The 24,820-nt window shown below is 42.8% G+C and overlaps 1 protein-coding gene across 1 annotated transcript in view; it reads left to right on the forward strand.

Moving 5' to 3' along the window:
* myo6a (myosin VIa) overlaps positions 1-24,820 on the forward strand; it is a 150,289-nt gene that overhangs the window by 21,946 nt on the left and 103,523 nt on the right. The window contains 9 exon segments of the mRNA XM_069657761.1: positions 954-1,088; positions 7,810-7,879; positions 8,584-8,657; positions 11,449-11,578; positions 11,839-11,944; positions 12,909-12,964; positions 13,047-13,144; positions 15,132-15,296; positions 20,249-20,329. Of these exon segments, the coding sequence (XP_069513862.1) occupies positions 972-1,088; positions 7,810-7,879; positions 8,584-8,657; positions 11,449-11,578; positions 11,839-11,944; positions 12,909-12,964; positions 13,047-13,144; positions 15,132-15,296; positions 20,249-20,329 (897 nt within the window). The 5' untranslated portion in view covers positions 954-971.

The raw sequence follows: 24,820 nt of genomic DNA on the forward strand, positions 1-24,820 counted from the left end.
GCGGGAAAAGCCCTCATTCTGTTACAACACCACCGCAGTAACACGATCAGCTGCGAGTTTGACTCAATAACACAGTAATTGGTTTGTTGGCCGCCACAAAGCCCCAGAGAGCTCAGTGAGGACACATGTGAGTCGATGCAGTTTGTGAGCAGGATGCAGTTTGAGGATCGCTCCTGTTGTTCCGTTTCAATGATTCATCTACAAACTAAACCGCAAAACAATCACGACTGCGGCTGTTACAGACGCGGGCAAGTTAAACTTGCTTTAAAATATCTTTGGAACTCTTTCCAGTAAAACGTTTTGGAACAGAAAGTAAGAAAATACACTCTCATCTCTTTCACAGCTTCGAGAAACGCTCTGAGATGCATTTGAAGTGATCTTACACAGGCTGATGAACCCAGATCAAAGCAGCCAAACACGTCTGAAAGTTCTAATGCCCCTTTAGGTCTTAAGATCCAGTGGGGGTTCAGTTTGGTTTATTAAAAACATACAGTATACAAGAGTTTGTCAGGAAGGCTTGCACTCTATTCATTCGTTGTCTCTATTGTTGTGAGAGTCCAGCAACTTCCTGTGACTTCCTGTCGTATGTTGTTCACTGGGTTTGCTAATGCTAGTGGCTTCTGGTGTTTGACTAAGATTGTTGCAGGCGAGTGTTTGCAGAAGAACATAAAATAATAACTGTTCTTAGTTATTCTTGATTGCTGTCTGTTTGTGGTCCTGACATGAGCTGGGGGAACGATATTTGTACAAGAAAATGACAAATAAATGAATCTTGAATCTTGAATGAATGCGTCTTTACTTTTGTGGCAGTTGTGACTCATGTATTTCATAAGGGGCCTGAGTGCTGTAAAAATAAACTCATGAACAGCCGCCTGAACTTCGATGTCAAACAAGAGAAACCTTACAGATGGTAGAAAACAACCTCTGACTGTTTCACATGTCATGTTTTCCAGAGCCTTCCGAGCGGTGCGATGGAGGATGGGAAGCCGGTGTGGGCGCCACACCCAGCGGACGGGTTCCAGCTGGGAACTATAGTGGACATCGGAGCCGACAGCCTCACCATCGAGCCTCTCAAACAGAAGGGAAAGGTGAGAACGTATACAGACACAGCACCTGCACAGGTCCTGCTGTGGATTACACTGAAGGGTTTTCTCATCTGGGACCATTTGGTAACAAATTGTTGAGTGTTGTTGAGTAGAAAATGAGTAAACAGATTGGAGATAGATTAGGTTGTCGCCTTTTTAACAATCACTTCACTTTCATTCATGGTCCTGAGACCAAATTCTACAATACCCATGAACCTTTGCAGCTGTTGCTGTGGATTGGACTCAAGTGATGTCACTTGAGTCGGCATTAGCTGACGCCGACACTACAAGTTAGAACACCTTTGACCTTTATAGGTCGCTGCTAATATCTGCTGCAGCCTAGACCATAGGCTTTATATAAGAGGTGGAAATATCTCTGGTTTCAAAAGTGACTTCAGTGTGGAAGTGCCTTAAACTTGCATTATTTCTTATGCCCAGCAGGGGGCAAATCCTGTCTCTTGATTTATTCCCTCAGTAAACATTTTCCTAATGAGTAGGAACTTGGCTACCTACTTCCTTCCTACTGGTAGAGCCAAAAAATTAGGTATCCAACCCTAATATGGTCACTTCCTGCTCAAAAACCAACATGGCGGCCACCAAAATGCCAAACTTGAAGCTTTAAAAGTTTCAGACACCAATGGGTTAAAACATGTTGGCTACGTGCACTTGTTTTATAAAGTCTTTGTGCTAGAGGCTTGAGGTAACGTTGGCAGGTACAAGGATAACACGGCTCAATTTCCCAACCAACTGGTCAGCAAGTTGGGGTGCATTCTGGGTAATGTAGGCACCCGGTTTTGAAGGGGATTGCTTGGATCGCTCCTGTGTCTGCTGCATCGATTTTGCTCCTTTCTTTTAGTAGCAGTAGTCGTCACATTGAAGGGTATTAAACGCAGAGTCTCCGGCAGAGTTCTTGCTCTGACGGTGTCACTGGTCCTTCCTGGATCTCTTTATAGATCCCTGCGAAGCCTCGTTCGATTGCTTTTACCTTCAGCGTGTTAATGATTTAACGTCTCACCTAATCTCACGTGGAAGAGGCCGCAGCTCTGGAACCAATAAAGCATCGTTCACTCAATGATTCACCACCAGACGGTGCAGTTTACATCCTGCAGGCCTAATGTGCTTAAGCACAGAATTAATCAGCGCTATCTGAAGTCAAGTGGCTCTTCACAGCAAGACAAACAGGCTTTCCCTTGTCATCTCCCCCCTCCTGTTAGACGCTAATTCACTTTTCTGCTGGTTCAGGTGCCACATCGTCCCTTAGCCAAGCCTTTAATGTCACTAAGGGCCTGTAGCTGTGGTTACCCCCAGAGCTTGGTGTCCGTCTCGGTAATCCTTTCCCAGAAGGCCTCAGTGAGTGAGTGGTCCCTTTGAAAGAGCCCCCTCTCTAATTCTGTGTAATGTCAGCCTATAAAACACACGACTGTCAGGTTTAATGAGAACATGGATCTCAGGACAGACGGAGTGTTTGCACTGAGTGTCGTGTCCATCATGTGAAAAACACTTAAAGTAGAAAACAGTGTGTTGTTTTTAATTCTTTTTAATCTAACCAGTCAGGTCAGATTACCGTCCCTGTGAGCGTCTGGATTTGCTCGAGGTTTCTGCACATTAAAGGGACGTTTTCATGCTTGTGTTGTGAAAGGCTAGCAGACTGATAGGTATCTAAGTTATATTACTTAGGATAGACCTGCTTTATAGGTGAAGTGTCACAGGATAACTGCTGTTGGGATTTAATGCCGTATAAAGAACAGTAGATTGTAGTCGAGAAGTCCTAAATCTTAAATTTAAATTCAGTTATTCTCAGGTTTTATAACCCTTCTGGTCTCAGCATGATCTCTGTGTGCAGCGATTTTTACTCCACCTGTTAACTAGTTGCCATGACTCTGGTCTTTGCACTCTGCAGTATATAAAGTTAACAGGGCCGCCTGGAATTCAGAGGAAGGCCCCGCAGAAATCTGTTGCTTTGAGCTTTTCATGGAGGCTGTATCTTTGATTCAACACTGCTCCAAAGCCTCAGATAATGGAAGATAAAGAAGGAACTTATTGCACAAAATAATCTTGTTTCGTTAGATCTTAAGTTAACGTGCTGAAGCTTAAAAAAATAGGAAGTAGTTCGGGAAGTTTTGAGGAACCTTTTCCGGCAAAATATCAAAACGTCTATCGTCAAACTTCTGAGATATTCCTGCAGCACGATCAACTCCTCTTCTGTGCATCTATATCGTACAAATGAACTTGTTCCAAAGAGCCAAATTTGCTTAATTAACTTCTATTTTGACCAATTCATGATGTGTAACTTGCAGATAATAATTGCAGTTGCATGCAACAAACAAAAGCTGTGTGTTTGGATGGATTTGGCTGCAGGAGACGTTTACGTGTTTATAGGGTGTTTAATGTTGTAGCTTCGACACAGCGGCTCCTCGTCTCTGCTGCTGCTGCCTTTGTGAAGGAGAAACATTATATTAAATTATGTCCGTGGATTATATGTAAATGCCTTACTGGAGCAGCTCGGTTGCTTGGAAGCGTGTTGAATGTCAGAAGCCCTCATCTCTCCCCCTCATCTGTTTGTCACCTGACAACTGACCAATCCAAAATCTTATGTTGGTCATGTTCATGCTCTTCGTTCTTTGAAATGATGCATCAATTGCATCAACTTTTACATTATATTTTAATGAAAGGCGTCAATATGTGTTTATATTCTCATTTTACATCTTTCAACACATCTCAGGTCGCAGTGTTAACCTTTAAAGTTTTAACGGTCTTCTCAAGTGCACGTTTGTTATTTGACTTTCTCCCTATTGGTCGTCTTTCGTCCTCATATTGACTCGACAGATTTTCCATGTGAGGATCAATTCATCACAACCTTCCTTAAAATCTGATTTTTGCGCCTTTGATTCACTGAGGTCAGAAACATGATTGCTGGATCCTTTTGTCGGACACTTAATCTAATCCCTTTGCCCTGAGTTGTGTCTCCCAGGAGCTGATAGGCCCATCCAACAATGACTCTAACTGTCTTTAACCTTCAGGGTTTTATAGGTTGAGGGTTGTAAAAGCAGCCGGTGTTGCAGTGTTTCCTGGGACGTTTCTGCTGCTCAGAAAAACCTTAAATCTGCGTCTCATTTGAAGCCAAGTCAAACAGTATTTCTTACAGAATCAGCATTGTTTTGGAAACATGGCGTCTTGTCCTCTTCAGATCTGTCCTCAGAGAGTTTCCGGGCTGCAGCCGAGGCCTCCAACGCTCTGAACAATGTCCCGCCTGTCCTCCTGCAGCCAGTTTGTGCCAGTGTGTGACGATGTGCTCACTCGCTGGCAGACGTCCTGTGATGGACGTCAGGAGAGCGACAGAGAGCATGATACTCTGTCATACTGTCAGTCACAAAGGCTGACTCTTTGTCCTGTAGAGTCCGTGTGTCCCAGGATGTCCACGGTTTGATCGGCCTCAGTGTAGTCGAGGGAGAGAGAGGTCATTTTGATAAAGGTGCAGGGAGGTAAAGGAGGCTGTCACTTCAGTTATATAACTCTACATATTCTAAGTAATCAGTGATTTAGAGACTTTTGTCATATTTGAAGGTAAACAAACAGATCAAGCGTAACATTTAAAATCCTGAAGGTACTTCCTGTAACCCTGGCTCTCTGAGAGTTTGCACCCTCGGAAGCAGCCTGGATGAAGCTCCGCTCTCTGCTATTCAGTTAGCGTATTCCCGAGTGTCCACGTAGTATAAACGTAGGAAATCTGACAGACATCATTTAAACGTTTGATTAAGGAAAATGTGGAAGAACATGGTGCTACATTTAAGTTAAAACACCATATTTGATCAAGAATTAGCTACCATAAGACAACAACTAATGTTAGCATTCAGCTACTTCTAAGCTAAGTTACTGTTTGATAGTGTTGCACAATACAATCATAAAGGTATAGAGTCCTTGCTAACTATTATATTAGCTTGGAAACAGGAATAGTAGCTAGCTAACACTTTGCTAAACATGCTAATGTTACTTAACTGACAGTACGTAATAGTTTTTAAATGTTTTGTAAACTTATAATATGACCCGATGTCCCTCCAGACTTTCACTATTCGTTGTCTTAGAAACGCTAAAGTGAGGATTCCTTTTTGTTTATGCTAAAAACACAGCAGCTAGTGCTAGTGCTACTTGGCTAGGTAGCACAGAGCAGTGTAAATGGTGTTTAACTGGTCAGCTAATTGTCTGCAAACTAGTAAACAGTATGCCAAGCCTCTAACAAATATGGTACATGCTAGCGTCTTAGCTGTGATCAAGGAGCTAGCATGCTATGTTAGCTAGGTGCTGAAGATACAGGAATAGTTTGATATTTTGGGAATATGCTGATACACTTTATGTTTTATAGGTCAGATTCAGAGCTAGAGCTAGGAAATAGCAATTAGCCTAGCTTAGCATAAAGGCAAAAAACAAAAAAAATTGCCTGGCTCTGTAGGAAGTTAAAAACAAACATACTAAAAACTGATTAGCAGTTTGCCCAGTGATTCTTGGCAAACGACAGCCGGATGCAGCGACTGACAGACTTCCCGGACGCTGCACAGAGGGATCAATAGATTTCCAATAAGTCACTAAAGTTCAGCTAAAACTACAAGTTGTCACAGACTTGTTACGCAACACACTGAGTTTATCAGGGTTCCCCTCTAGTACTGACTCACTCAATGTGTGCTTTTAAAAGTGGTCAGAAATTCAGTTTATATCCATAAATCCAGGCTGAATGCCGAAGTAAACAAGCTGTTTACTCCAGTGGTTCCTTTGATCGTAAACCCACAAATTAAAACGGTAATAAATGTAGAGAATTGAATCATTTACGGAGCACTTTACTGGAGAAATCTTTGCAGGGCGTCCTTAAAAACCGGTTAAATATTACAATTTAAAGAGAACCAAAGAGTCCATCGATAAACATACCGTACATGTTAATGCGGTACACTTGAAGTTAGGCACCAAGACAGCAGTCACTTGCACATGCTGCTCATGCTGCACCTCCTTCAGCCGTGTAAAAGGCCGAACAGTGTGAGCTCCTCTTTCTCTCTGATTATTGGCCTTCAGTCACCTCCCCCCACCTCCACCTCCTCCTTCTTTCCTCCCTTCTTTCTCCTCTCTCCATTCTCCTCACGCGGCGCAGCGTTGTGGAATCCGTCCAGTTTGGGCTGAGAATGTGGAACATGCCACCACTGGAAAGAATGAATCGACTGTACGTCACTTTGGCACTGCAGCGCTGGCGGACATGAAGGCCTGCAGCGCCTCGCTGAACAGGCAGATTAAAAAGGGCCGGAGCTGCAGAGGGAGCCTACAGGAGCTGGCACACCCCCCTCTGCAAAACACTGAGGTCACATGTGTTCTTATAAACCCGCCGTGATTACTTCAACATGCTGTTAGCTTCAAGAGTGTGTGTGGACAACGACTGCATCTGTGGAGCAGGAGAGGGGACAACGTTTGTTTCTTTAACAGTACAAATCAAAATGTGCAATAAAAACATTCATCAAACTAAGACTTAAAATCAGGTTCTTTACCTGAGTGTGGTGCATCATGGGTAATCTTAGTGTGTCTTTGGGAGTTGGGTGATAGAGTGTCTCTGTGCAGCGTCTCTGTTCTGGATGTCTGACGTGACGCTGGAGGACGGGGAGCAGCTCGTTCTCCCTCTCGGCCTTCACACACTCATCATGCTGCACTTTGTTCTTTCAGCTGCTTCAACAAGTTAGTAGTGTTGCTTTGCGGCGCAGACGCAGGTTTCATGACCTCTCTGCTGATAATTGTTTCTTCTTCACATCACTTAAACCTGAAACACCTCCGAACAAGCCGTCAGTCATGTAGATTTAATCGTGGGGAGACAAACTCATGATCAGGATTAATACTCGATTTTCGGATTTTAACTTGTGTCAGATTCTCAGTCTGAAATCTTCCTGATTTATTTTCTCCTGTGCGTTTATTAAACGCTTAATAATTCAGACTTCGGTCTCCCTGCTGCCGTCGCGGTGTTGACTTCTCTCTGAACTGTCTCTGTCTCCGGCCGGCCTTTTCTCACTCTGATCCCGTTTCTCCAAATAATTCATCAGGCCCTCAGCTACCGGAGCAGCTGCTGAATGTGTCCCTCTGGATGAACACACGAGTCCGGTCCTGAAAACAACACACGAGTTATCTGAGTACAGAGACAAATGGACAAACAACAGCCGTGCATTGTTACTTTAAAATCCAAACATTTCATGAAAGATTTGAACTCAGGTGTTTTTCTTACTTTATGGTTACTTTATGTGTTCATTACTTTTCCAGTAGACACAGTTAGACACAAACAGACAGTACAAACAAGCATTTTCACATCATGAATATAAACTGTGATGTGTGTCAGACTCTCCTCCCCAGGTGGTAGAAGGTGGTTCACTGTCGGACATGTTCCTCTTTTACCTCCGCCTCCTCCACTCAGAGACTCTCACATTTTATCTTTTTTTTTCTTGTGTTATTCTTTATTTTATATTATCTATTTATATGTATGCAGTTATTTTCTCTCTCCTCTTTCATGTATTGACCCGTCTGTGCCGTCTTCTTATCCTCCAGATTAATCATGAAATATCGTCATCTTTAAATCCTCCCGCGGGCATTACTGACACTGTTACAGACACGATGCTGTTTTCTGATATCAGGAAATGTTTGACATTACATCATAAAGTTTTATAATCGTTCCTTTGCTTAATTCTTCTCTCGTCTCTTTTCTTCTCAGACATTTCTGGCTGCTATCAACCAAGTGTTTCCTGCAGAGGACGACATCAACAAACATGTGGAGGATAACTGTGAGTGTCTCCTTCCTGTTGAACACGATTCAACTCCTTAATGAGCTGATCAAAAGTTAATTAATAAATAACTTATACACTTGATTTTGCTCCTTTAAATGTTGACTAAAGGTTCAACCTCTGTGCTGTCTTTGAGTGACGTCACTCAAACACATTTAAAGCTGCACAAGTGAAAGCTTTCATGTCTCATGCGCAGAACACTCTTTACATTTTTAACCCTGATTCAGTCACTGAACATTTCTGGATGTTATTTCTACATGAAGGAGGTGCTTAAGGCGTCTCTGGCTTCCTTTGCACACTTCAGATACAGTCTGGTTTCACCCTCAGAGCCTCGTATTCTCCAGTTTTCTCTAGCTGATAACATCTTTTATTTCAACCCATCGGTGGGTCAAAGGGTGAATCTTTCTGATTTATTTTTAATTTAATGTAATTAAATTTTAAATTTTAAATTTTAAATTTTAAATTTAATTTAAATTTTTAATTTCCAGTTGTCAGAAAATCAGCTGTAGTAAAAGTTTTACCTCCTGAGAGCCACAGACTGGACTTAAACCGACCACGTGAAGATGCAGCAGAGCGAGTTCCCCTGAAGCAGAAGTTTTGGTTCTTGTGAGGCGTTCCCTGCAGACTCTTGTCAACTGAAGTGATGTCGTCCGGTATCTGGTGTTTATCGCTGCAGTAACTTCCTGTCTTTTTGTGTCTCTCAGGTTCTTTGATGTACTTGAATGAAGCGACTCTGCTGAACAACGTTCGAGTGAGATACAGCAAAGAGAAGATTTATGTAAGTGCTGACACGACGACTGAAAGATCGTGCTTCTTCCACCACAACATCCACAACATCCACAACATCCACTTTGTTCTGTGCTGATAAAACCCTTTAAATATACACTACTGTCCTATCTTAAAGAGGATCCTTAAAAACGAGAGTTACAACCTTAAACTCGAAACAATCAGAATAAAATAAATCAATCTATGAATTAAAGAAGTCGTAGCGATGACAAATGCAGTTAGTTTGAAGATGAGAATACACTTTTAAACAAGTGAAAAGATAAAAACAAACAGACATTTTTCAGTCAGAGTGAGCCTGAAACACGAACGCCTCGTTACTGTTTTAAATACAAAGGGATGTTTTTACAGCGTCTCAGTGTACGACAGAGTATTACAGCCACGTTAACAAAAAAACCTCTAAGATCTCAAGAATAAAGTCATAATTTTATTAGAAGAAAGTCTTAATATTACGGATTACTTAGTACAGACCAGGCGCCAGCTCCTTTCCTGGGCTCCTTCGAGGTGTCCTTGAGTAAGTCTGCTCGGGGCGCATGTCCACGTGCAGCCCCCTCATTTTGCCATCTCTGCATTAGTGCATGAGTCCTGTTTGTGCATGTGTGTATGTCGGGCCTTTGTGTGTGTAGCATGTTTGTCAAAACAGAGTGAAACATTTTTTATTTCCGCTCAGGGATTAATAAAGAATAACTTCTTGTTCTTCGAGCATGAAGCACAGCGTACATGTACCTCTGAGAACATGTGAGATCTCCTGGTCTCCTAGTTTCACTGCAGACTGTTACCATATAACACGAAGTAATGCACAAGCACATGACACAGCTTTATATTTAGCATAAGTTTCACAAATACAAAATGCTCATGCTTGTGGCACAGCAGCACCTCTTTGTCTCAGGTCTCAGGACTATAGGTGACTTTATTCTCATATTACGACTTTATGCTTGTAATCTCAGATTTGTTCTCTTGAATGTCGGCCTAATACTCTGTTGTCTCAGTGAATGAGTGGACATGAAAGGAACGAAATATGTTTCTGAATCATGAAACATCTGATTTCTGACCTGCGTGCCTCTCGTCTTCATCATCTTTACGTCAATAAGAAAAACAAGCAGCTGATCTACAGATATACAGTCCTGTTGATCGATGAACAAGAACTCAAATAACTTTAGCTGCTGCAGCATTTCTGCTTCTCTACAAAAAGTCCCCTGCAGTAAATCAGAGCTTTGGGGCATCTCTGTTCTTCGACCCAAACAAAGATGTCTGCTTCCTCTTTCTCCGCGGTGTCGCACAACACGAGACGAACCTCGATGTCTGAACTAAAGCTGCTGTGTGAACCTGATGCAACGTCAGACTGAATGTGTGTTTGTTTTAACCTGCCTGGAACACCCTTGGGTGGAGCTCTCACACACACACACACACACACACACACACACAGACAGATAATTACATGCAAACACTTAACTGCACACTCACCTTTTTGCTTTCGCTTGCAGATACACGTCTCACTCTTACACAAACAGTCCTGCAGGTATTATTAATAATGATAATAATAATCATGTAATTGTTTGAACAGTCTCTAATTTTCCACAAACATCCTTTCTCTCCAAAGAGTCTTAACTTTACCAAAATGTTTGTCTTCTTAAATCTTCTGAAATCCTAAAAACGTCCTCATGATCTTCACGTTGGTCCTCTCAAAGACAGGAGTCTCACATGAACACACACATGAACACACACATGAACACACACATGAACACACACATGAACACACACATGAACACACAGTACTCAGGTGATCTCAGGTGTGTTATTATGAACTTCCTCTTTCTCTGAAGCGAGTCGTGTTTTTGTCTGACTCACACTGACATCTAGTGGCAGAAAGACGAACTGCCTCTGTTGTTAAAGCTGTAGCTGCTCCTCTCAGTGTTGGCATGGTGACGAAAACAGGGGAGAATGTAGTGTTTTATCATCACCTGATGATGATGATGATGATGATGATGATGATGATGATGATGATGATTTCATCCACAAACAAGCAGGTGTGTTTCTGTGCTGCTGTGACCTACCTGAAGAATATTTGTTCCTAAGTCATTTTCTTCTTCTCATCCTCCTCTTCCTCCTCCTCCTTCTTATTCTTGTTCTTCTTCTCCTCCTCCTTCGCCACATTCCCCTTCGTCTTCTCTTTTGTCTTCTCCTCTTCTTCCTTCTTCTTCTCCTCCTTCTCCTTGTTGTTCTTTTTCTCCTTCTCTTCTTCTTCCTACTTCTTCTTCTCCCTCTTCTCCTTTTTTTTCCTTCTCCTCCTCCTTCTACCTTTTCTCCTTCCTTGTTGTCCTCCTCGTTGTCCTCCTCCTCTTCCTTCTCCTTTTTTTTCTTCTTCTCCTCCTCCTTCTACCTTTCCTCCTTCCTCATTCTCCTCCTCGTTCTCCTCCTCCTCTTCCTTCTCCTTTTTTTCTTCTTCTTCTCCTCCTCCTACCTCTCCTCGTTCTCCTCCTCCTCCTCGTCCTTCTCCTTTTTTTCCCTTCTTCTCCTCCTACCTTTCCTCCTCCTCCTTCTCCTCCTCTTCCTTCTCCTCCTCCTCTTCCTCCTCTTCCTCCTCTTCCTCCTCCTCCTCTTCCTCCTCTTCCTCCTCTTCCTCCTCTTCCTCCTCCTCCTCTTCCTCCTCTTCCTCCTCCTCCTCCTCCTCCTCTTCCTCCTCCTCCTCCTCCTCCTCCTCCTCCTCCTCCTCCTCCTCCTCTTCCTCTTCCTCTTCCTTCTCTTCCTCCTCCTCCTCCTCCTCCTCCTCCTCCTCCTCCTCTCAGACCTTTGTAGCCAACATCCTGATCGCAGTGAATCCGTACTATGACATCCCAAAGCTTTACTCTCCGGAGACCATCAAGAAGTACCGGGGCCGGTCTCTGGGAACGCTGCCGCCGCACGTCTACGCCATCGGTCAGTGAACGCAGCACACTCACTGCTTTTAACCTGTTCATTTAGGGGGGACTTAGTCTGCTGCTTTTATGTGCTCAGTCAGTTCAGTAATAATCTCCTGTTGCAGTTTCCCGTCTGTCCACCAGGCAGCAGTCGGCACTCAGATTTCCCACAGTCCCCTGAACATCACAGTTTATCATGTTTAAACATCAGTGTGATTTTTGAGGTCAGGTTTGGAGGGTCTGCTCTGACAGCTGCTTCTGTCTGTCTCCCTGCTTCAGCTGATAAGGCGTACAGGGACATGAAGGTCCTGAAGATGAGCCAGTCCATCATCGTCTCAGGGGAGTCCGGGGCCGGCAAGACCGAAAACACCAAGTTTGTGCTCAGGTGAGGACGGCGCTGCGTCTTTATTCACCACGGAGACGAGACGCTGAGGGAACGTTTCACTTGTCGTGTTAAATATTTGTTTTTTATTCACTTTTGTGACTTTTTACAAACATAACTTTTTTTATTACATTAGTTTATTTTAACAAGTTCACGTACAAAAGTTGATTTGATTCTTTTTAGATATTATCTGGAGATTATTGTGGGATTGATTCTAAAATAACTTTACACTTACATTATGTTATTAAATGGTTAAAAGTATTGTAGAGTGTAAACAACAGAATTGGTGTTAAAACAGTGAACTGTTAAATTTAAGGAAAGTCACAAAGAATAATAAGAGTTTAAAAAAACAACAAACACAAATTTGTAAGTTAAAGAATTTAATACATACATACGTTAACTTCATCTTACTGTATGCATTTTATGTCTCTTCACTTCTTTTCACTTTGGTTTAATTAAAGTTATAATCTTTAAGATCTCAGTTTCGATCTCTTTGGCGGCACCTGTGGCGATTACTGGTAATTGCAGGAGCACACTTCCCAGATATCCAGACAGTGCTGCATGTGTGAGCTAACAGCTAAACAGCGCTACAGACGCGGTCAGGAGCACCACGTACGTTAGCCACTTAAAGAGTCCTAATATAAACTAACATGTCAATTTAAGTGCACGCTATGCCCTACGCCTCGGCACTATGTCTCACTCTGCACAACGGCCCTGTATCCCTACGCACGCATGCGAACTGTCCCTTTAAGTTCATAAGAACAGATCTGACACACATTTTCAGTTGTGAGTGTGATGACTGAGTCTCTCTAATATTAAATCTCTTCTCCTTCATATGAAAGAGGTGATAAAGTTGTAGTTTTCTGCTGCTTCTCTGTGTTAAGCAGTACGAGTCAACAACCTGAGAGTAGCTGCTGTACTGAATATGACATCACACACTGAACTGTACCTGTCCTGCATGTTTCAGGTACCTGACCACCTCGTATGGGACGGGTCAGGACATCGACGAGAGGATAGTGGAAGGTAAGACTTGGCCACACGAGTTTCTGCGATGGTTTCCTCTGTATGAGTGTGTGTGTGTGACTCCTTCTCTCTCACCCTGCAGCGAACCCGCTGCTGGAGGCGTTCGGAAACGCGAAAACTGTCCGGAACAACAACAGCAGTCGCTTCGGAAAGTTTGTGGAGATCCACTTCAATGAGAAGGTAGTGCTCCTGTTTTAATAGCCTTAAACTTCAGAGTTAGTCAACGCGATGAATTAAATATGATGTCTAATAGCTGTGGTTATTCAGCATGAACTGTTCCATTATTAATATGTATGAATGTTTCTGCAGTCATGAATAAACACAATATTCCTGCTGTCACATCGGATGCTCACACGGCGAAAACAAACAGTAACGAGGCCTCAGATCGTGCAGCTATTATGTGTCTGCATATAAATCACTGTGTACTCTTATATTCTTCATGCGCTCAGTGCGATCAGATATGTTGTTGTTTATTGTTTATCTTCTCCTGTTTCCTGCTTCATTAACTGCAGCTTCCTCCATGTAAACAACGTAACATCTGATGTTCCTCCGATATATACCTGTCTGAGAGTAATTCTGAGCATATAAGTAACAGGATATGAGGTCATCGTGTCATGCAAACATTCAGACAGGAGCAGAGTGCTGGGATGTTTTTCCAAATGATGCACAAAAAAAAAACACAAACAAAAAAGACACCTGAAGCATCGTTCACGCTCCAATCTCTTCAGCCCGGCGCCGTCGACATGCAAATCACTGACATAAAGAAAAATAAACAAACAGCAGAAAGAAAAACTTAAACGTGACTGTTCAGTGCAGGAAAAATCTGAATTAATACAAATGAAGTCATTAAACTTTCAAACACATGCCTCATTTCCGCTGCACGGTACGCTTCGACTCACCTGGAACTATTTCTTGGTGTTCCAGCTGCAGAAGGTGAAGCTCATAATAATCATCATCACGAACATTCTGAAACATTTCTCGTAACTTTGCAAACACAAAGTTACAAGTGATGCACATAAAGGACAGCGAAGCAATGGACAACCTGTGGGACAACAGACGTCATGTCAGCACAGATTACAAGCAAGCTGAACCAATGCTCATTCTTCAGTGAGCACGTACTTTGGGCAGTTAAAGGGCCAGTTCGCTGACTTTCAACCTCAGTCCTATCATGCTTCTATGGGGAGCTAATGCCGTTATAGTAGAAGAAAATGCAGTTTCACTCTGTTCCTTTGGAGGACGCTCTGTGCTTCTCCTATGGGCAAGTCATCTGGCGGAGGCCAGGGAGCTCGCTAAACTACACTTCCTCAGTCTAGGACGCCGCCTCCGATGTCATGTCTCGTTCAGAATCATCAGGTTTGAAATGTAGACGATCCACCGGTATATTCTCGTCGTATTTCAGATTCTGTTTCCGCTCTGAGTCGTCGCCTGCAGTGCATTTCACTCCAGCGTCTTTCGCTGGGTCGTTCCTTTTAGCAGGAGGGGCGCAATGCATGCTGGGCATTGTAGGAATGTAGAATGGGCGAAACCACGAGCTGTTTGTACGACTTTCTCCACAGCTATGGCGCCAATTTCAAATATTATTGCTTTGATCGATTACGGAGAATACCAGCTGTGACTGACAGTGGGCGGACTGCTCCTTTAAGAGTGAAGTGGAGAAAGTTTTAGTTTCAGTTCAAAGAAAGTTGAATAGTGCTAAAGTGCTGTGACAATCAGTGGCAAATGTAAGCACCTCAACACATCATAATGTAAGAGATGTTCACATGTGGGCTCATCTGTCAATCAGAACATTTCAGGGTTTTCTGGGGCCCACTTCACACGGCTCAGACAATCGGGTTCCACCTGATCACCAGAGGAGGGAGGAGTCTTTAACTTCAATAAATGTTACACGCCTTTTTATTTTCATTTGGGTTTTTATTTGATCTTATTAAGGTTCAATTCCATCAGTTGGAAAATGTACGTTGTGCTGAAGCCGTTCTTTATGTTCTGTTTGTGTGTCTACATTTTTCTTTTGGTGTTTGAGGCTTTAAAACGTGTTTCCTGTTTGTGTGTGTGTGTGTGTGTGTGTGTGTGTGTGTGTGTGTGTGTGTGTGTGTGTGTGTGTGTGTGTGTGTGTGTGTGTGTGTGTGTGTGTGTGTGTGTGTGTGTGTGTGTGTGTGTGTGTGTTCAGAACGCCGTGGTGGGCGGCTTCGTGTCTCACTACCTGCTGGAGAAGTCGAGGATCTGCAGACAGAGCTCTGAGGAGAGAAACTACCACATCTTCTACCGCCTGTGTGCCGGAGCCACCGAGGACATCCGGCAGAAGTTCCACCTCAGCTCCCCCGACACCTTCAGGGTACGCACACATTAACGTTATTGAAGTTTAATGATATCAGTCAGCTGGACACAGATGGAAATAAATACATCAGACCAGCACAGATGGATGATGGATGGATTCTGCAGGTGATTGATGAAACAAAGCAGGGTGAATATGAACAAAGCAGCAAATATGGATTAATCCGCCGCTTAAAATAGTCCCAAACAGATGCACTTTTTCTTACAGTTTGAGAGACTTTTGTCACAGTGAGAAGCTGTTGGAGGAAATTCTTATGATTTTTGAGAACAACTGTTTATATAAAGGGGATTTCTGTCTGCAGGAGGAACCAGTGGACTCGGAGCTGAGAGGCAGAAACAGGAAGTTAGAAAGTATTTAGAGATTTGCTGACAGTAAGAGAAATATTAAGTCTCAACAGATAATTAAAATCCTTTTTCTCTCAATTTCTGTCGGATTACTTTCTGAAATTGTAATTAAACCAGCAGCCTGGATTAGAGAGTAGAGTGAACAGTGTTGTCCCTAAAGGAAGATTAGTTTTGGACACTGAGCTGCAGCCTGTTGCTTTACATGAGATGAGAAGTTCACACAGCTGCTTAAAACATCTTAGAAACACAGAGGCAGGAGCCGCAGTCGCTGTGTAGCAGCGTCAGGCCCAGAGAGCCTGCAACAAGTCAGATACAGCTTTCAGATGCATCAATCTTTATGTGCATGTGTTCTTTTATTAAAATGGACAGTTGCTCTAAAAATTTTAGTCTTTGTTTAAAGGGCCAGTCCGACGATTTTCCACCTCAGTCCTATCATGCTAATATGGGGAGCTAATGCCAGGCTCTGTGTCTTTGGAGGATGCTATCTGCTTCTCCAATAGGCCAGGGAGCTCGCTAAACTACACTTCCTCAATCTAGGACGCCCGCCTCCGATGTCGTGTCTTGTTCAGAATCGTCAGGTTTGAAATGTCGACTGCAGACCTGAAGAGTTCTTAGACGATCAACCGGTATGTTTCTGTTTGCGCTCTGAGCCGTTGCCTGCAGTGAAACAGTAGTACTTCAGTCCAGCGTCTCTTGCTGGGCCGTTCCTTTCAGAGCGAGGGGGCGGACTGCTCCTTTAAATACCCAGCTGCTTTCTGTCTTAATTCAGAGCTCTGACCGAGCCTATGTCCTCTCACACATCTAAACACACCGTACTTTCATTTATTGCAAAGTGCCATCGTAGGTGAAAAGAAATGGTACTCAGGTAGATGGATCCTCTGTGTTATACTCTGCCCAGCATACGATTTCAGCAGTCTGTCTCCAGCCACATGTTGATTAAAGTCTGTGCAGCTGTAATATGCAAATAAGAAAGTTATAAAGGGCTTTTTAAATGTGTCTGTGTGTCTTAGATATACCGGTACATCTGTAAACAGGTTGCATTCAGCAGCAGGTGTTGGTGAGAATAACTCCATCTGCAGGTGTGAATCACTGTCTGGAGGTTTTAAATTAAAGGGATGTTTGTGTCTTCAGAGAAACATTGTTTTCATCTAATTGTTGAACAGATGTTCTGCAACATCTGGACTCTCTACAGGAGACGCTCCCGCTTCAGATATTAAGAGCTCATTCCAAATTTTCAGGTGATTATACAGACATGAAAAAAACATCCTCATTAATATTTGATTACTTTCTGCCAATAATAATAATCAGCTCCATCTCGAGCTCCCTCGCTGTGCGGTAATCACGTCGACGAAACTGAAGGGAGGGAAGTTTTTAAGGCCCGGCAGGACAGGAAGTGTAAACTAAAACTCTGATTCAGAGCTTAAAATCTCCTCTTCTTTGTCTTATTTTGGAAGGTAAACAACAGAGAGTCACTTCCTGTTTGATCTGCAGAGTCTGCTTAAAGCTTCTGTGCGATCATCTGTTTTAATCGCTCGCAGTAAAGTCGTTCTCATCGTCAGATTTTTCCTGTTTCTGTTGTCAGAGAGCTCAGCAAGCAGAGAATGGAAGTCACACACCTGTGCTGTGAGAGGCGATGTGTTCACAGACATTTCACCTCCACGAAGCCTCCAAACCAGGCTGACGTCTTTGTCTCCGCTCGCTCTTCTCTGTAACCTCTCTGTCGACTTTAAACAACCTGGTTTCTCCGTGGATATTAGTCACACGGATGCAGAACATTACCTAAACTATACAATGCAATCTGAATTTTGTCCTGGTTCAGATTTCTGTCACTAAACACCAAGCCAACCCTCTCACCTTCAGGCTGTTTGACACACAAACGTTTGCAGACATTCTGGAAACGTCTGGCTCACACCTTTGTGCCCGTCATGGACAGCAGAGGGCAGCACTGAGCCGTCACTGAGCCCAGCTGAGTTTAGCAGCGTGTCTTCATTAAACCTGCAGCCCCTGTGGCTGTGAACGTTTCTTTCTGAGGACAGAAACACGAGAGGACGGTTAAAGAGTCGTGTTTGTTTCCCTCTGAGCATCGATCTCTGTTACAAACACAGTAATGGCTGCAGTAAGAGAGGGCAATGCTCCGATAATGGCGGCTACATTTCAGCCCAAATGAAGGAAGTATTGATCTTTGGCCTGTAAGGTTTAGTCTGTAAAAAGTACAGGAAGAAGAAAACTTTGTGTCCTGTTTCGGACAGGTGGTTACTGAATGAACACTTGGATGGAGGTTAATGTGGAGGACTTAAAGGAGAAACAAAAGCATCTGTAGGAAGAGATAAAGACGTGTTTCCAGGTCTCTTTCTTCTTCACAGTCGTCTCTTTTATTGGCAGAATCTAAATTCCCTTTCTGTCCTCACCTGCGTCACTCTCAGTGCCGACGCTCGCTCCGCGTCTCCTCCAGTGTCCCCCTGAAGCCCATTACACCTCCGCAGTCGCTCCTACAGCCTCTAATGGCGTCATATATCCACAGCTTTCCCGCTGCCGGGGTGAGTTAAAGAGATTCACTGAGCTCTCCTGTAAAAGTCGGAGCGAGTCCAGGAGGCGTGATGAGTTTTGTTTGCAGGCCAGAGGGGAGGTGGTGCGTTCAGGTGCTGTTCAGGGCGTTTTCTACAAATGTCTGTGTTCTCTAACAAAAGAAGAAGAATAGATACGACAGAGCAAAGAAATCTGAAGTCCTCGGGTACAAAAGGGAGACTTTAAGAAGCATGAAAGGCAGGAAGATGAGAGGAAAAGGAAACAAATGTGGTTAAAGAGAGAGAGAGAGAGAGAGTGAAAGGAAAAAGAAAGGAAAGCAATAAAGGAACAAAGTAGAAAATAAATAAATGACGGAAACAAGGAAAGGAAGTAAAAGAAGGAAAGAATAAAGAAAACTGAGGAAGAGAGGATAGGAAACGGAAGGAAAGGAATAACGAAAGAAAGCAGAACAAAAGGAAACAAATCAGAATGAAAAAAGAGGAAGAAAAGAGTGAAAGGAAGAAGAAAGAAAAAGACATGGAAGAGGACGGAAGACGAAAAGAGAAAGAATGAAGGAAAGAGAAAGAAATGAAGGAGAAAATATATGACGGAAAGGAAGAAGGATGAAAGGAAGAGTAAAGAAAAGAGAGAATGAAGGAAAGAGAAAGAAATGAAGGAGAAACTATATGACGGAAAGGAAGAGTAAAGAAAAGAGAGAATGAAGTAAACAAAGAAGGGAATGAAAAATGTTAGACAGCAGAACAAAAGGAAACAAAGAGTTAAAAGAAAAAGTAAGAAAAAAGAGGACAAAGGAAAGGAATAAGGATAGAGAATAAAATAAATGATAGAAACAAAGAAGGAAAGAGAAAATGAAGAGAAGGAAGAAGAAAAGAAATAAGGAAGAAAGCAAAGAAGGAAAGAGTAAGGAAAATGAAGAAGGGAAGAAAGAATGAAGACAATAAAGAAAGGAATAACGATAGGAAGCAGGACAAAAGGAAACAAAGCAGGATAAACAAGAGGAAGACAGACAGAAAAAAGAAATAAGGAAGAAGAGAAATGAAAGAAATGAAGGAGAAATTAAAGAAACAGCATGAATGTATGAAAGAAACAAAGAAGGAAAGGAATGATGTTAGAAAGCAGGACAAAAAGAAACAAGTATAGAAAGAAAAGGGGATAGAAAGAATAAAAGAGAGAGAGAAGGATGAATGGAAATCATTCCATCTATCTTCTATTTCCTGCAAGAATGGAAGGAAGACTAAAAATAATGCTGTAAAGAAAGAAGAGAGAACAAGCGATAGAAGAAGAGCAAACATGAGGATTAATATCCAGAAAAAAGACATGAAGGAAGGATGGACAGTGACAAAGAAGGGAAGACTGAAGGAAACAAGGAAGCAAAAACAAAGGAAAGGAAGGACAAGAAAGGAGGAGGAAGGAAAGACGAAACCTGAATCATAATAAAAGGAGGAAAAAGATTGTAAGAGTCTGTGTTCAAAGCTGATCTCTGTTTAAGGTGTTAACTTTAAGAAGCATGTTCTGTAGAGTATACAGAACAGTCTCTGAGGGGAAGGACAACAGTACGTACTGGAGTTAAAGCTGCAGAGCGTCGCGTCCTGCAGGAGCCTTGCAGGTGTTTTGTTGTTACTTTGATTGGACAAGCGTTTGCAGAGGAGAGGAGCAGGAAATGTGTCCCATCTGAGGACACAGAGGTCTGAAGGACTGTAAACTCCTCCCTGTGGCTCCTCCTGTAATGAGAACTCCTTCTTTACGTGCACCTCCTCGACTTAAAGGACTCCTCGTCCCTGAACAAAACGAGCCCACGCTCTCTCGTGTTTCCTCCAAATCTAAATCCGCCCGGGGAGTTTGTTGTTTCTCTGCACGTAGCAGGCGAGGCCGGCTGGTGTGAAGCCGTTAAAACTCACACAGAGCCAATCACAGCGGGAGGGAGAGGCGTTCTGTGCACATGCAGACGTGATTATTTTACTCCATCTTTCCTTTATTATCATCTCATTCTCTAAAGCTCTTTGCAACTATTTATAAAAGTGCTCCAGGCTTGTTGTCTCCTGATTGTTCTGCTGCTGATGTTCTTCTCTGTCTGTGTTGCAGTACCTGAACAGAGGGTGCACGCGCTTCTTCGCCTCCAAAGAGACGGACAAACAGATCATGCAGAACCGCAAGAGTCCGGAGGTAAAGTACACCACCGTCTAACTCCTCTTTTATTCTATCAAAGCAGGCACTGTTATATTTTGGCTCCCATTAAATCCATCATCCGTCAAACTGCTGATTATTTTCACTCTAATTCGAGCAGATGAAATCAAAAATTGTGTGTTTTTGTTTCTTTGTTTCTTTAACAAACATTCTTCACGAAATGCAACAATTTCTCACGTTTTGGAAGTTTGTCTTTTTTATTTGAAAAAAAATCCATGTCCCTATGTACTATGTAGAATCTGTAAAAGAGAGATTAGTGGAGGTCCAATATGCTCCATGATCCGCCATTGCGATGTCGCAACTCTCTCTCTGTACGGCTTTGAAAGTACCGTCAGTCAGTCACATACAGACCCGTGTGTAGGGCTGACCCCGGCGGTCAGCCAAAAATAAAAGCGTTTTGATCTCACACTTGAGAAGATTTATAGTCAAAGTAGATAAAAATCATCATTTCAGCTCTCTGTTACTTTAACATCTTCTGTGTTTCATCGTCTAATGTAATGTAAACACAGGTGCAGACTTGCTTCACGGGTTAACCTGAGCTTGGAGATTATGGAGCAGAATCCCAGTGAAAGTCACCTGCTCCAGATGATAACTCTGACTGAACTAAAGCGGGCGAGCGCGCTCAAAAGAGTGTTAAAAAAGTTTGTTCACACTGTTAACTTCAGTCAGCGGCCCTTCGCTTCAAAATATGAGGAGTTAGGTCCTCTGTCGTCAGATTTATACGAGCAGAACGTTTAGGACAAGAAAAGTAAAGAAGGTAACCAACATAAGTTTGTGTGATATATATATTTATGTTCTCAGAGAAAGAGTTACTGAGCTCTGTTACTTTCTAACTCCACAGAGGGTTATTCTTGTATTATTGATATAGTTGGAGTGTTTGTGTCCCCTTGTTTCTGTCTCAATCTTACCTTCAGACTCATGAACACTTAAAGAGCAGACACAGCAGACCCGTCGTCGCCCTGAGGGGCCGTGACGAGGGAAACGAACGCTCTGTAAACTCCATTAGCTCGTCTTTAAGCTGACGCAGCAGGTTTCGTTCTGCCTCCTGTTTCCTGCTCTCAGGACAGTTTTGATTTACCCTCCGTCTCCTCCTCTGTTATCTCTCTCTTCACTGTATCTGTTCATCTGTTTGATGCTCTTTGTCCTTCTCTCTCGCACTTCCTCCTGCTGTTTGTTCAGGATCAGGTTTATCAGGTGTGGTTCTGATTAGTCCTCTCTGTTTCAGCACTGATACCTGTATAATCCTCTCGCCCGTGGAAACAGAACGTCCTCTGATGTGTCTGAATTGTTTTCTTACTCGAAAGTCGTGAAATTGTTTCGCCCCACTGAAATATGAATCCAAATTCTCTTTTAGGTGAAACCACAGTTTAATTATTGTCCAAAGAGGAGCAATGTGGAATTTCCTAATCCCATGTTGGCTTGGGCGTATAATATACGCCGCTGCCTGTGTCCACTAACAGCGTTTTTTGTCGCTGCGCTCTCAGTTGGAAATAGTTCAACTTTTGGAACACCGCCGCACTCGTCAATGTAACTTCTCCCTCACCAACCAATTGAAATCAAGAATGGGCGGGACTTCTGATATCAGCTTTGTCAACAACAATCGTGGAGGAGAAGTGGATCGTTTCGTTTTTACGAGGGTACAATTTCCCGGTGTGGAGCTGCTGCTAACGCCAGGACACGATTTCTGAATAAAAGCAAATATTAAGCTTCCAGGGCGAACTTTAGCACAGCATCCACTTGTGCCACGTGACAGTTAAACAGAAAATCATGAATGTTTCAAATGTGTAGCAGTAGCACACATAGAGAAACGTCATCTGCTAACCGTCATCACAAGCTACTTACTGTCAGACCAGACCATGTGCGGCTGCAGCAGCTGTGTCTCCCTGAGCAGAGTCTCGTTTTATTGAATATAAAGTCAACTTTTCAAAGCTACTCACTTCAAGGCTTTAAAAAGTTGTAAAACAACAAAAATATCAGAGGCTGATCGAGTCAGGCAAATCTTCTCTCCACAGTTCAACTCCCTGGAAGAATGGTTGTTAAAAACTTGTAACACAACACGTATTTGTGCTTGTGTCAAGCAGCTACACAAGTTGTATAAAGTTGGTTAAACTTCTGGCAAAGAGTCTGATTTAGTCTCTTAATTAAATGTTTTTCTTTGAGGGATTTAAGGTGTGAAACTTACTGATTTGTGTTCAAACAGAAGCTCATAACTCTGCTCCACAGATGGAGATAAGGCACTCTTATTTTGCTTCATTAGAGTTTGTTCAGACCTCGACATGATTTGCAATTTGTTGGCAATAAGAAGAAAACTTGTTCTCTGAAGCAGAACCTGCAGACAATAGAGCGGAGAATACCTCTGCACTGTGTGAATTTATGTGGGTGATTATGAAGGTCTGCTGCGCTACAACCTCTTTAAAGGAACGGCGCTCGGCAGCAGAGAGCCTCTCACATCTTTCATTAGTGTTGTTGTGTTTGTGGCCTCCTCCTCTGCTCCTGTAATCTGCTCTCAGTATAAGTTCAGATGCTTACATTCAAACAGCAAACACTTTAATTAGCAGGCTGGCTGAGAGCCGCCGCACAGAGACGTCCAATGCATTAATAAGAAAAGCTCATCGTGTGGAATGAGCTCCTTCCCCTGCCTTCAGCCTTTGATTAATTATGCACAAGTATTCCATTACTGCGGGTGTATGTGGCAGCATTATTAATTATTATTCCCATTAAGAGGAGCACGGACATGAGATCGGGGCTCTGCTGAGGAGGCTGGATTAATGGAGGAGTATTCCACGGAGACTCATAAATCCAATCAGATGGATTCATAATTAAGTTCATCACTTTCCCCGAAGCAGGGAGTCCACTGTCTGCATTCTGTGAAACCAGGACAAATGTTCATTTGTCTTCTGTATTTATTTTAAGTTTACATTCCAAAATAGTATAGATAGTGGTTGATTTTAGTACAGGAAGTTTTCTGGTTTCCGTTTGTAGTACGTTTGTAGTCCGAGTAGTATTGACCAATCGTGCATCAGCAGGACAAACAGTCTGTGAGAGCAAAAGCAGGCGGAACACAATCTGAACAATTTAACATTTTATTAATCTCTATAAACAGCAACATGTGCAGCAAGTTCAGCTAACAATCTGTTCAAGATCAAAAATTCAACTTGACACAAACCTGCTTGACGCAGTGTCACGAAAGCCGATCAGATTTCCCGACTTCCTTGAATGCATCAGAAATGATGGCTCAGTCATGTTACAGTAGTTGTCTTCTCCTCTCGAGGACAGACCTGACAAAGCTTCGTTTGGGCTTGTTACTAATCTGCATCATGCTGTTGTTATCTAAGCAAACTTAAAGGTGGAGAAACACGTGTCTTTTATATCAACATCAACAGACAACTTCAATGTTCAACGTTGACCGTACACTTTTACATTGAAAAAGGGCAACATCACAAATGCTCCAATCACAGCCCAGATTTGGGGTCATGTGCTCTCTCTGGCTTGAGAAATTTTCTGAACAATGGCGGCCATCCCGGCGCAGTGGGCCGAGGAGAAACTTACACTACTCCTCCGTTCGAGTCACAATTACGGCGTTACCATAGCAACTCCAAGTACGACCGCAATTTAAGCTAGCTCAAACGATCTAATACAAATGTGCTCACTGACAAACTTCACGGCAATAAACCATCTCAAGTGTGTTTTAAGTTTCTATTCAATTATTTTTACCTGACAGGTGTTCTCCACACAGTCACTCACCAGAGTAATGTTTCATCAACAGAGAGCCTTGTTGCCCACAGACCTGTTGCCCTGTGTCTCATCATGTTGCTTGTTGATGTTTACATCGTCTGTTGACGTCGATGTAAAAGTTGATACGTGTAACACAACCTTAAGAGCCGTTAATTTAAGTCAATCACAAGAAAATCTGCGGATCGGGGGGGGGAAGGAACGAACCAAGAGATGACAGCGTTTATTTAGCAGACATACCTGGAGGGGAGAATCTCACTTTGATCTGAACACACGGTCGCTGCTCGAGCTGCTGACTGGACTGTAAACAACGCAGCGCACGGAGAAGGAAGTCTTAGCTGTTTATCTCTAAACGCTGGCTTCACCGGACATTCCTGAAAAGTTCACCGTTAATCCCAGACGATATATCGTCATCAGATGATAGCTGATGGGTTCACTGATTGTGAATGGATGTTACGTAAAGCTACGCACATTTGTCTGACGTTATTTGCCATTCCTTTACAATTATGCACCTTATCTAAAATCTAACATAACACACGTTTCTTACATGATTGCGTTTTGGTTAAAGGTTATTTTAACTCTTCAACTTCTTACATATTCTCCTGAAAACAATCAGAATGTGTCTTTGAGCTTTCTAAAAGCAGTTTTTCTACACAGGAACTCTGAAAACGTTGTTTCCCGTTCCTCTGGCCTCCTCACATCACAGGTTCACCAAACAGCCGTTATTTAGAGAAACGT

This window comes from Semicossyphus pulcher, unplaced genomic scaffold, assembly GCF_022749685.1.
Source record: "Semicossyphus pulcher isolate SPU_LCO1_2020_fin unplaced genomic scaffold, fSemPul1.0.p SCAF_11, whole genome shotgun sequence".
NCBI classification, from domain to species: domain Eukaryota; kingdom Metazoa; phylum Chordata; class Actinopteri; order Labriformes; family Labridae; genus Semicossyphus; species Semicossyphus pulcher.